This window comes from Poecilia reticulata, linkage group LG16 (assembly GCF_000633615.1).
Source record: "Poecilia reticulata strain Guanapo linkage group LG16, Guppy_female_1.0+MT, whole genome shotgun sequence".
NCBI classification, from domain to species: Eukaryota; Metazoa; Chordata; class Actinopteri; order Cyprinodontiformes; family Poeciliidae; genus Poecilia; species Poecilia reticulata.
Window position 1 is genome coordinate 32,718,209 of NC_024346.1, and position 13,010 is coordinate 32,731,218.

The following is a 13,010-nucleotide window of genomic DNA, read 5'->3' on the forward strand; positions in this document are numbered from 1 at the left end:
CATCATCATGTTTCACCGTTTTATCTACTACGACTGAATCACACATAGAATGGGAAAAAATATCTGTATTTCTAAACATTTTTATGCTAGCAAAGTATGAAGGTATGCTGAGCACTTCGCCAGAGGACTCACAGACTCCAGGATCTTTCTCTAGCCTTCCTGGTGTGTAAGTGAGGATCTGGCTCTCTAAGTGTGTGTGTGTGCGTGTGTGTGCGTGTGCGTGCGTGTGTGAAATTTTTTTAACAGGTTTGAAGAACATGACTGCATCATTTGGGCCTTTTAAAAAATGTGTAACAGTTCTGACTAACAGTTTGCAGAGGGGAGAACCGAAGGGCAGCTCCGGTTCAAATTTCAGGACAAAAACAGAGAGCACTTTTCTGTCAGAAAGTGACAGGCAGTCCAAAGTACGTCGACATCACTGGAAGTGTACATCGGACAGATAGTTCACAGGACACTGATGGACTTCTGGTGTGAATCTTTTGGTTTAAGCTTAAACAACATAATGCTTCCCAACTTTTTCAACATTACATAAATGTTGTTATACTATTAACAACCCAATTATTTTAAATTCCTTGATGCCTTGTGGATCTATTAGGAGCTGTTCAACAAGCAGAGGAGAATTGAGAGGTGCCTGTTCCCAGTGTCAAGATGTCTAAGCCAATCTGTGAGTGTTAAGTGCCTGGCTCATGGAGTCTTTGCCCCCGTTTCCCCTTTTAATAGCCTTGTTTTTCTCAAGTAAAGCTGTACAAGGTCCCTCCTGGCGATTTTATGCAACCCTTGTGTCAGATATTTCATATTTTTCTTTCTATTCTTTTTTGACCCATCTGCCTCCCTCCAGAATGATCTCATGTTCAATGGGTTCTCCAGGGAGCCCCAGAGAGAAAAACAGGGACAGATAACTTTACAACAGCAAATTAGTAGCTCTGCCTGTGGGAGAAATCAGCTGGGACGCTTGCATCATTCCAGATCCATGACAAGATCATGCTGATGGTCTGCCCCGTCATGTGGACCCAGACTTTATGGAAAATAAAAACTTTGGACATCACGAAGGGACCGTTCTATTTCTAATATTTACCCTGTTCTGCCATTTGACCTGTCCCCGTCTGATGGCCAAGTGGGAGAACAGGGTAAATATTAGAAAGTACCAATATTTAAACTTTAGGGAAAGCCAGGGCACTAAAACATACTTTGAAGTTGTGAGGATGGAAAACAGGCCCATGCTTTCCTGAGAGGAGGGAAAAGAAATAAACCAGAACTAGTGACTGAAAAGCTCTGGGTCAAATCATCGTCTTACCAATTTGTACTCACACCTTGCCGTTTAGTTCCTTCCCATTTACATTTTGTAGACAAACATTCATCCATCTACTTAAATTGTTGAATTGCAGTTTAGTTTTCTTTACAGCTAAGCATTTTTAATATTTATACTAAATTTTCCATATAAATCTATTTTAACTGTATATTACATTATAAAAGCACATTACTTCTGTTCCCTGAAGTAGAGTAACGAGGTACAAGGAATGTCACACCTTCACATGGTCGACATACCATACTTTGTGTTGTACCAAGTGAGTAGTGTTAAAGACAACTTTATACACGCTATTTCCATTCACTGAAAGAAATGAATGGAAATAGTGAAACGGTTTGACCGTCCAATCAGGATGTCTTGCCGGCGCCACCCTTTGGAGTTTTTCAGGGCGTTTCCAACTGGGAGAAGAGCGCGAGGCAGACCCAGAACCTGCTAAAGGGATTATTCCTTCTGGCCTGGGAACCCTGTGGAATTCCCTAAAATGCTTTGAGCACAGTCATTTGGGAGAGAGTTGTCTGGGTTTCCTTTCCAGGCTTTAATCTAGGATAACATAAAGAATTGGAGAAAGTAGGAATGTGCTTGGATGGCTTGGTTGATAGATGGATGGATTTTGTTTTAGGTTATTTTGGTACTAATTCCTCTCTTATGAAATAAGGCAGATTAAGACTCTTGACAAAACCTGAAGGTGTTTTCACACCTGATAGGCCGGTGGATTTGGTTGGATTGGGGACCATAATTGCAACATTTGTTCCATTTTCAGCTGCTCACTTTCACACTGCTCTGTGTCAAACGAGCCAAACTAATTGAAAAACCTGTTCCCTCACTCACTTGGTGGTGGTGCTGCACCAAGGACCACTGAAGGGAACGACAAAACGACAAAAAACAAAAAAATGCATGTGCCCCTTCCTTCTTCACAAACTGTGAACAAAAACAGAATGGTGTCAGATTGTAGGGATTGTAGGATTCTCTTTGGCAGACCAAAAGCCATTTCTCCCACTACTGCTGTACTGCATGTTTGTTTTAGTTAAGTCCACCCAGAATGCTCTGTTCTATAATCCACTTCCTGCTTTCGGAGTGGTTTCTAGTTTGGTTATGCATTTGAACCGTATCAGAGACCAAGGTATTTAGGACCAGTGTTTGCTTTTTTATCCATATCAGAGCTCAGTTTCACGTTCACACCTTCCCAAATGAACCGGACTTTCTAAACAAATAGGCAAGAGTTAGATTAATGCAGACTGAACAGACCTGGTGTGAATGCATACCAAAATAAATCAACAACCTCCTACCTGTAGATACTTCTTAATCATAAATTACATTGCTGGAGATTATGAGAAAATTGCAGAAATACTTAATTTCACTGGTTGCTGAGACAAAAAAAAATAAAATAAAAAATCCATTCTCCTGGAAGGTGCAAATTGATATCAGATGGCACCATTAAAAAAACGTGTGTACAAAACAGCCAAGAAGGTGTGAAAAACTAGCATCCAACCGAGCAGTATCCCTGTGAATGCTAGATAGGTATTTAAAGGGCAACGACATGAAACTAAACGTGACTTAATTTTCAAAAACAAGGTTGCTTTTGGAAGAAGATCTGAGGGAACTGTCACGTCTACAATCTTGGAAGTAAAGATTATTTCTTTTAGGTTAATGTAACTGAAAACATGTTTTCCTTCTGAAGAAAAAGTCTAATAGATGGCAGGAGAAAAGGACTAAAAAGAAGAAGGCAAGGACCAACGAGATCTGCCAGGATGACCATAAAACACCAGAACACATGGCTTTGCTTCAGGAATCAGAAAGAGACAAGAACAATATAAGAAAGCTGGGTGTTGTAACTGAGGGACAAAAATGCTCAAGTGAGACTCAAAGCTAGTATGGATGTAGACTCAAAGCTAGTATGGATGTAAGAGAAAGCCTAGATCTACTGATCTCACTGAGCCCATGGAGAAAACCAGGCTAAGCCAACATCATTCTACAGCTTTGTGTTGACCTGCGTTTTAGGGTGTGAGGTCTGAAAAGAGTTCTGATGTGAAGCTGGTAGGTTGCTACGGTGCAGGGCTACAAACAGCCTAGGAGAACATGACTGAGGTAACTGCACCGTTGGTCTCGAGAAGTGAAGTGTTTACTGATGGGCTTGGAAGGGTTACAATAATGGGAGATGAGGAGGGAATAAAAGTATGAGAAAACGTGGATGGGAACATGACTTGGCTGCAGTTGGAATGGAACGCTGACAACCTGAAAATGGTGACATACAGTAGGTCTGCTGGATGGACAAATGGACAGAAGAAAAAGAGGACTGCTTTGATAAAATCATAATCATTTCTACAATAAGCAATGTGGCTGTGGACTCTGAAATCACATTGAGAATGACTAATTGAAGCTAAGTGCATTAGACCAAATACCAGCCAACCAATGGCTCCTGAGTTGTACGTAAGCAATATATAACAAAGATAAGTAACAAAAAAGTCAAGGAATATAGGAAAATATACAGTTATGTAAACAGTGTAGAGGTCAGAGGATAAAAAAACAATGTACTAAAGTACACATCAAGCATGTAGAAAGAGAGAAACCTACAAGGGAGGGTGTGAAAGATAGAGAAATAACGCTGCAGAGGGATCAGATTTGTTTTTGATACTCCTTAGCATCGAGGGACTAAAGCTAACAGCCCAAGCATTTAAAATTCCACCTGAAAGTGGATTTTTATGGGCTCCAACAACACTTTGCAGGACAATGTAGCCATTAAAGAAATAAAATCTGCGCCCTTATCAGTGTCGCTATTTTTATAACCCTAAAATGTAATTAGGAGTGTTTGCTACAATTTGCTGAGGCGGACACATTGGCTAAGTTTTTATCACCATGTTTAAAGTTAGCTAAGCTGTTTTGGCAATGCCGGCGCTTCGTATTTTATCTAGTTTCTCAAATCATGTCCATCTTAAGAACACATTTTTTTATATTGCACAAACACATGATGGAATAACACATGACAGAAGGAGCCTGGAATCACATTCTTCATCCATGATGACATTTGGCTCACTCGGACAATCTTTCATCCAAAACATCCCTGGAAACGCAGAGGTCATTTTTGCCTCGCCGCTAAAAATGAGTTGTGGTATTTCGCTGTGCCGATATGCCAGATTGCCACTCACAGAGTGTGTGAGTGAGAGTGAGGTAAGAGCACAGATTAACCATGGTCGATGATTAATACAACTTGACTTACTGACTTACTGTGAGCAATTATGGCCATGTCTTTTCTCAAGCTTGACTTTCTCACACTCATTGTGGAACACATGGGGGTCCTGGAACATGTGCGTACCACATACACACACAAACACTGCACACACATGCCACAGATCACCAGCCCACCCTCCACTCAACCTCAAAACCACATAGGGTTAAATATAATCAATCTTCTTTAACAATGCTGTCAGGGAACTGTCTGAGATCGCTGACAGGAACACTCTGATAGCTGCAGCGCATTGATGAAGGTGTGTGTGTGTGCAGGACAACATTTTAATGCTCTGCTCCAGACAAATAAATTCCTGTGTGCCATTCAACATATGCAATAGAAATATATCCACGAGCAAATGAATGTGGCATGACCTTTTTTATACTATACAGCCACTCTGTTGGAACCTTTCTACTGTCGTCTTGTTCTTGTGTCTTGTAAATCCTGTTACACATTCACACTGGATCCAGACAGGAATTCTGAATTGTTTCAGGTAACCAAGGAAACAATTTTATGTGATTTCAAAGTTAAAAAACTTTCAGATTTTGAATCAAATCCAATCGTATGCTTAAAATTTAGAATCTGAATTTCAATTACATTTGATCTACTGTGATTCTTTTGCTAAAAAAAGAAACTAATCAAAACCACTTTGATGTGGGCTATCAGAAATCTTCTTCCATGCTCTAGACTATTTTGGAATTGTTTTGGAAATGAGTGCACTACCTGAGCAGATTTGTGGGACCTCCAGCTGTACTGGTGGCTGTGGAGGCTGGCCAGCAGTACGTTCTCATCTGTGTCCACCTGGCCAAAGCGCAGCGTCTCATTTGTGTCATTGCAGATTACATAGTGACTGTACAGCAGCTCCTCTGCGTCTTTGTTCCCATTCTGAGGACAAAAAGATATCAGAGATTGGAGTAGGAATTGCAAAGGATAAAGAATGTCGGTAGTAAAACATAATCTAGGTGCCCTTAAATGTGTTCGCATTTTGTCACAAGCCTACATGAAAAATGACTTGTGTAATATTTTTTCCCAATTACATTGTTGGTATTATGTTGGTAAATAACATCCACTGCTAAAGTGTGTTTGATAAAAGAAACTCTCTCACAGAAAGCCTTAAACAGGCTCATTTGGGCCTCATTTGTTAACTTGCATGCAAACAGGAGAACTCACTGTCTTGCTATTAAAACACAGATGCAACAAGAAGAGAACAGTGTGTGTCAACTCTACCGGATTAAATAACACCAAACAACGGCGCCCCATATGACTTAGATTGTAGCTGTTATTTGAGCTCCTACACAAGACTCCAGTGACCTGATGAGGGTCCCTCTTGCTCCGCTCCTGACACACCAACGTAGCTCACATCGCTTCTCGATAATTACCCAAATATGCTAACAAAGAATACAGTAATCTGGCTAGCTCGTTTCTGAAGAGAAAAGCAGAGACGGTTAAGAGAAGCTGGCAGTAAAATTTCAGAGTCTGACTGCCAAGCACGTTCAGGATCCTGGGGTGGTTGATTAGATTGAAAACGGATGGGAAAGTTTACACCACTTAAAGAACAAGTGATGATAGATGTGTGTGTGTGCATGAGAGTCGGAGAGTAAAATATAGAAGGGACAGCTGCAGCAGCGGGTTTAAAGGCATTTCCAGTTTTATTGTGGAAACACTATCTGTGCCTACTTTTGAATGTGACACTGCGATTTACAAACTTCCTGCTGCCATCTTAAGATGCCATTGCTAAGCCCACTCTGAGACCGTATCGTCTTTCTGCCCTGATTCACAAGCTAATGTGATACACTTATCAGAAAGCTTCTTTTTATAATCATACTCACTCCTTAAGTATGTAGGAGCTTAAAGGGGATAAACACTAATACAAAGAAACCTAAACACTTGTCTCATAAATCTTGTAAAAGAGCACAAGATGACAGCTTCTTCTTCAGACACTGTCCTACTACTCGTTACTCTAATCCATCCAGACTCCAGACTCCAACCCCTAGCTGTATGGCCCTTATAAAAATGGAAAGGTTCAGTAAAATGTCTGGAAAACTGATTACAAACAATGGTCGCCTTACAAGATGCATGTAAAAAAAACAACAAAAAAACGACGCTGTGGATGATACTGAAATACCGTAAATGAGAAACTCAACCCAATTCCGATCTACCGACGATACGCTCGTCAAAAAATGGCCCAAGTAGGACATAACTCTGCTAGGGCCAGAAACTCAAGATCTGTGTTCTTTTCTGTCCAGTTGCAAAGAAAAACAGAATTAATGAAGCATGGGAAGAACAGAGAAAAATAAAATAAAGCAATAAAATTATCAAGAGGGAAAATTCCTGCTGTCTCGGTTGCATATGGAACAGCCTGTGACTGTTCTGTGAGAAAAGCACATTGTTGAAACACTACTGGGCTATTGTGTGGCTGTCCACCAAAGCCACTTCCCTTGAGTTAGGAAATGGAGGGAGCAAAGACTGAGGCCGGCACTCGGGACGAACAGTTGAAAATGGAGGCATGGGGGCCTAAGGGATTGGTGAGGGGAGGGGGGAGGCCACTGAGTCTGAGGACATGAAGCAAAAAAAACAAAAAAAGGAGGAAAAGGAGGTTTTGCAAAACCTCTGAACCTAATCGTTCTGTCCTCCATCTGAGTAAGAACTCAAAGGTTACAGCACTGGTACAGGTCAGCCCTGTGCTGTGATATTATGGTGTGAATCGTAAATCGATGTTGACAACAAGAATTTGGCTCATGCAAAATTATGGAAACCAATTTTATTTGAGAACCAAGAGCCGTGTATCACCGACATATGGAACATTGCTAAGTGATCGTGTGTTTGGATCATAAAAATCTGGGTTTAATGGCTATTTATTGCAATCCCTCTGGAAGAGAGCCATCTCTTCTGTTTGTAGTGGGTCTGTTATGACTATGCCTGGGTTGTAAGGTTGCAGCCAGATTTTAATTGAGGAATCTGCTTTGTTTCAGTGCTGGCCCCGCCGGTCGCTCCTCAACCACCCTGCCTGTTAGCCTTGACCCAGAGAAACAGAAAAATTATTGTGTAAAAAAAAAAAAAAAAAAAAGTATCTTTGTAAGACAAAGACTTTTATCATGTCTGACAACTACTGAATAAATAAATGGACCATTTATTTAAAAGAAATGGTCCTCATCAATTAACATTGTGCACATTGTTTCTGCTGAGCTGCACCCATACAAGATGTCACAGCAACAACAGAATAAACAAAAACTCTTCTGAAATTAAACATTTTTACTTATTTGCGCTTAAAAATATATTTGCCAATACAGTATATAGTAATTCAACTTCTTTTTTTTTTTCAGATCGTCAGAAAGAATTAAACTGGCTTCATCTTTTTTACAGCTGCAATTTATGTATCAGAGATTGGTGGGGACTGTGTCAGCGCTGGAGGCTAGCCTTTGTTTCAACAAAAATAGTAAGCTGCAAAATGCGCCACACACTCAAAATGAGCCCCAAATGGCCTTTTACTTTATCATTAGCAACAGCCTTAAGTTTTATTTATGACTTAAATAACTGCCGTAAATAGGGAACAATGACTTGTGCTACGATGACGCCACGGATCAAACCTGACAAGTCGGTAAACAGTCAGTCAGGCTTCAGTGATGTCCCGGAGTGAAAACCAAAGTAATAAACCACGAGCCAGAGCAATCATTTCATGATGTATTTTTATACAGCTTGTTTAATTTTATTTTCCACAGGTAAAAGATCACAGCTGTTTTTAGAAAAACACCAGCTATTGTTTTTTTTTTTTTTTCCTTCACCTGGCACTGAGTTTCTACATGCATGTAAAATCATGAGAGAACCTCGATTCTCCAGAGGCCAGTGTATGAGTCAGCACAGCTACGCAAAGGAGAGCCATGATACGGGATCTAAAGCCTGTGTGTGTGTGTGTGTGTGTGTGTGTGTGTGTGTGTGTGTGTGTGCGTGTGTGTGCGTGAGTTGGTGAAAGTATGTACAGAGAACAAACATCTGGGTGGGGAACCAGGCCCAGATGAAGTCTTGGCAGGTGTCACCACTCAAGTTTTACCATGTTTTTGTGGGCATCACTTCACACACAAGTATCCTGGCTACCAGAAACAGTGCTGAGAGCTGAGATCTGGGAAATGATGAGGACCAAACACTGGTATCCTCTTAGTCACAATTTACACCAAACAGAAAGGCAATTCCCTTCTGAAAACTTTATTGCCGCTGGCGTACAACCTGAACCAGTCTCATGGAATCTGCTCTGTTTGTCAAATTAACTCATATTTCATCTGGGACAAAAGGCAGGCTTTTACCATATTCTCTGATTGTGCGCACATTTTTGAGTGATTTGTAATGCTCTCTCTTAATAGGAGAATAAAAAACAGACATAAAGCAAACGTTTCCCTGGCTTTCTGAGGGATTCCACCACCTGAATCAATAAGGGATACAGTTGAGAATCAACTTTGAACAAGATATAACAAATCAGTGTTTATTTAGTCACTTTAGGCACTCATCCTTATGCAGCAATGGCAAACTAAGTCAAAAACTGACTATTTTACTTTTGGTAATTAATTGTTTCTTAGATTTATAAGCCGTAACATTGATTGAAAATGAAAAGAGGCAAAAGAGCCACAGCTGAGTGACTGACTGGGTGCTGCGAAGTTGGACAATGAATTTGTATTTTTTAATTTCTGAAATGTTTTAATAAATGTCACAAATGTTTCTCTTTCAAAGCCCCCATCTGGTGCGCACTGCTTACACTGCAGTGTACCCATGGGTACACCAGTCTTTTGCTACCTTGTTTCAAAACAAACATGGTGGATAAAGCAAATGAGATGAGCATTACATTTCTCCAAGGCTTTTAAATGTAGAAATGGTCTAAATTATGAGAGCAGATTAGAAGATGAGAACAGGAGGTTTTGGTATTTATGTGAACCATAGCAGTGAAGGTGTGATGCATGAGCTCCTGACAAAGAGGGAAATTTGGGGGCTTCTGGTGAGCTGACAGAGAGAACAAATTCATGGCAGATTTCTGTAAAGATGATGAACAGAGTGAAACTTGGCAGGTTGTGTGTCTGGAACATTTTCCTACAGAATAAATGTTAGTGTAAATCTGTTAGACCCATGACTTTATCAATTGTACTTCATCCCATTTTAAACACTTTTAATTGTGTAGGTAAAATCTACATGAATCAGCCGTAGATCTCTAGACTCCACCATCCACACACACATCTGCTGTCTGCCACTTATCCTTGCAGGGTAGTAGACTATCTCCAGCGATCATTGGGCGACAGGCGGGGTACAGCCTGGACAGGTCGTCAGTCAATCGCAGGGCAACACAGAGACACACAGGACAAACAACCATGAACACACACTCACCCCCAAGAACAACTTTAGAGAGACCATTTAACCTAACAGTTATGTTTTTTGGACTGTTAGGTTAAACCAGAGAGGACCCACACATCTACAAGAACATATCCAACTTTATCAACTCAGTAAAAACCATAACACATGATTAATGTACCTACTTTTAAAAACTGTTGACTTGTGATGTGTATTATAGTACATTTGGTCAGTGTAGATGATTGTAATTTTTTTTCTCTGTTTTATTGTATCTTTCTCTTTTCTGATAAGATATCCTGTTGCATGATGTTTTGATGTTTTCTGAACTGGATGCTGTTGAAAATGAAAATTTGTTCTCAATCAACTCACCTGGTGAAATAGTTAAAAAAAAATACATAAAAAAAAACATGGCAGTGATTTGAACCAGGACCTTCTTGCTGAAAGGCAACAGTGCTACTGTGCAATCCACCAGTGAAAAGAAAATATAAAAAAGAATGAAATTCTTGATAATGATAATTTTCTGAAGTATGATTGGGTGAAGCAAACATTCTACTTGAAAATGTATTTTTTCTCTTCTCTTTTACCTGCATCTAGAAACTTTTTCTAAAATGAAAGCCAAGCAGGTCATTTGGCTTTACTGACATAGTTCATTTCCAGCCATGGAGAGATGATTTGTGAAGTGTACCTGTTGCCAGCTGAGCAGTGCAGTGTCCACAGTATGGATAGCATACTGGCTGATATTGAGGAACATGGGATCCACAAACACATTGACAGCTAAAGAGCTGTTCTGGGGACAGCTGATGGCAGTGGCCTGTCCCTAAAAAAGAACACATCAAATTAAGTTTCAAATCAGTAAATCTTCGTTTTTAGCAGAAAAATGAAAACGTGCGAGCAGAGTTTTGGTGAGCCAACCTGCAGTGCACAGGACTGGAGCAGCTGCAGGTGGGTTAGGTTTCGGTACTCCAGCAGTCTGCAGTCCAGCCGGGTGGAAAAGCTCATCTCCTGACAATGACGAGGTCCGTTGTTCCACTGGCGCATGAACACCTGGGGCTCCCGAGAACCAATCACCATAAACTCCTGTTCTTGAGGTAACTTCCTGTCTGGCAGGAAGGGATGAAGTTTCCTTGATGGAACTGGATGAAGGAAAAACATTTCTAATTAAAGATGATCAAAAATGTATGCCAATAGTTCATAAATTAATGAAAATGATTTACAATGTCACCAAATAAATAAAAATGTGAATGAATCGGACGGACTACCCATCGAGACTCAAACTTGAAAGGTTGTACTCTGGGGGAACAGAATGGGTCTTGGTCAACTTAATGTCTGTTCTCCACAGATACATTAGATTTGGATTTATTCTTTGCAACCTCAAGGAATCATACTAAAATACCAGTAATGTTTTTAGATTTGTTTTGCTTGTCATGAGGTTGGAATCTATGTGATAATATATATATCGTATTTTCCGCAATATAAGGCGCACCTAAAAACCTTCAATTTCCTCAAAAGCCGACAGTGCGCCTTATAATCCGGTGCGCTTTATATATGGACCAATATTGAGCCACAACAGGTCTAGCAACTACGGTAAGCAGCCGCCGACTTCATTTTCCCCCGTAGAAGAAGTGCGCGGTGCATGCTGGGATAGTTGTCAGAACGCTGGTTTGTTAATAAAGTTTGATAATACATTTAAAGCTAGGGGGGGGCGGAGGGGCGGGGGAAGAGAGACAGAGACTGCGGCAGCAGCGTGTCGGTTGGTCTGTGTTACCCAGAAAGCAGTTGGGCACAATATTGTAACACCAACACCGTGAGTGAAACAATGACTGGGGCAGACTACTATATAAAGTACTCGGGACCACTTCTTTACAAATGTGGATGTGTAATAATACAGTACGGAACAAATTGGCAACCCAAACTGAAGTGTCTATTCTATGCGCCCTATAATGCGGTGCGCCTTATAATGCGGAAAATACATATATATATATGTATTCATACCCCTTGAACCTCTTTCGATATTTTGTCACGTTCCAACCACAAATGTTATTGAAATGTTATGTGACAGAACAACACAAGAAGGGGAGGGCTTTACAAATAAAGTTAAATATATTATGTTTTACAAAACTTATTGCAAAGTAAGTTTGGTACTGTTTCTGTCATTTAGATCTCTTTCCTGGGTGAACACTTTGAAGAGTCACCCTTCACTAAAATTACAGCTGTAAGTCATTTGCAATAAGTCTCTCCCAGCTTTGAAAATACAGAGGTTGAATATTTCTCCCCATTTTCTCTGCAAAAAAGCTTCAGCTCATTCAGATTGTATGGAGGACGTCCATACACATCAGTTTTCAAGTATTGAAACAGATACTTATAGATACTTATTTGTATTTAGAAATGGACTTTGACATTTATTTAAATCACAGCATGTTTACCGTTACGGTCTCTACTTCAGCCCCGACATCAAATGTACCAGGATCCTTGGAAAAAAACTTTTTCTCCATCCATTTTCCTGACAGCTTTGTTTTCCAGTTAAGAAAAAAAAATATCTGCCAAGTATGCTGCTGACAGCATGACAGTTTAATGTTTCTGGTTGGAAGATAACATGTAAAAAAGCTCACCAGGTGTAAATACTTCAGGAAAGCACTTCCCTGCTGCAGACTGTTTTAAACTTTAATTCAGGTAATAAAGTCTAAGTGACCAACAGGTTGTGAAAGCAAATCTCTCCACAGGTTTGTACACTTAGGGCTCATTTTCAGGTAACACATGAGACCTTGTGATGCAGACCTTGTTTGTTGCAGCCTACCTGTTCCCAGCTGCTCCAGGTGGTGGCAGAGGCGAACTTCCAGCTGCGCTAGCTGCAAGGACACACCCAACGACGGGACGAACCAGGGAGCGAAACAGGAGTCCACACGGGTGCAGGCTGCCAGCGCAATGGGGGAGACCAGCTGATCGCACGGGAGCTGGGAGCCACACTCACTGTCTGAACTGGAGGAGAGAAATGCTTCAATAGAAGAGCTCATTGTAACGATGACGACGCCAATAATCAACATTAAGATTGTTTTAAGTAAATAACTCCATAGTATTGATAAAAGACGTACCAGTTCAACTTGCAGATTCTTTCATTTATCAATTTTCTTAGCAGCAGTGGAATCAATATATATA

At 40.5% G+C, this 13,010-nt stretch overlaps 1 protein-coding gene across 3 annotated transcripts in view; it reads right to left on the reverse strand.

The window, feature by feature from the left end:
* The window catches only part of vps13b (vacuolar protein sorting 13 homolog B), a 312,942-nt gene that overhangs the window by 50,604 nt on the left and 249,328 nt on the right, over nt 1-13,010 (reverse strand). For all 3 annotated transcript variants that reach the window (XM_008432898.2, XM_008432900.2, XM_008432899.2), the window contains 4 exons: nt 12,652-12,833; nt 10,770-10,990; nt 10,543-10,674; nt 5,253-5,414 (listed from right to left, as the gene is read on the reverse strand). In XM_008432898.2, the coding sequence (XP_008431120.1) occupies nt 5,253-5,414; nt 10,543-10,674; nt 10,770-10,990; nt 12,652-12,833 (697 nt within the window). The remainder of the gene's footprint in view (nt 1-5,252; nt 5,415-10,542; nt 10,675-10,769; nt 10,991-12,651; nt 12,834-13,010) is intronic.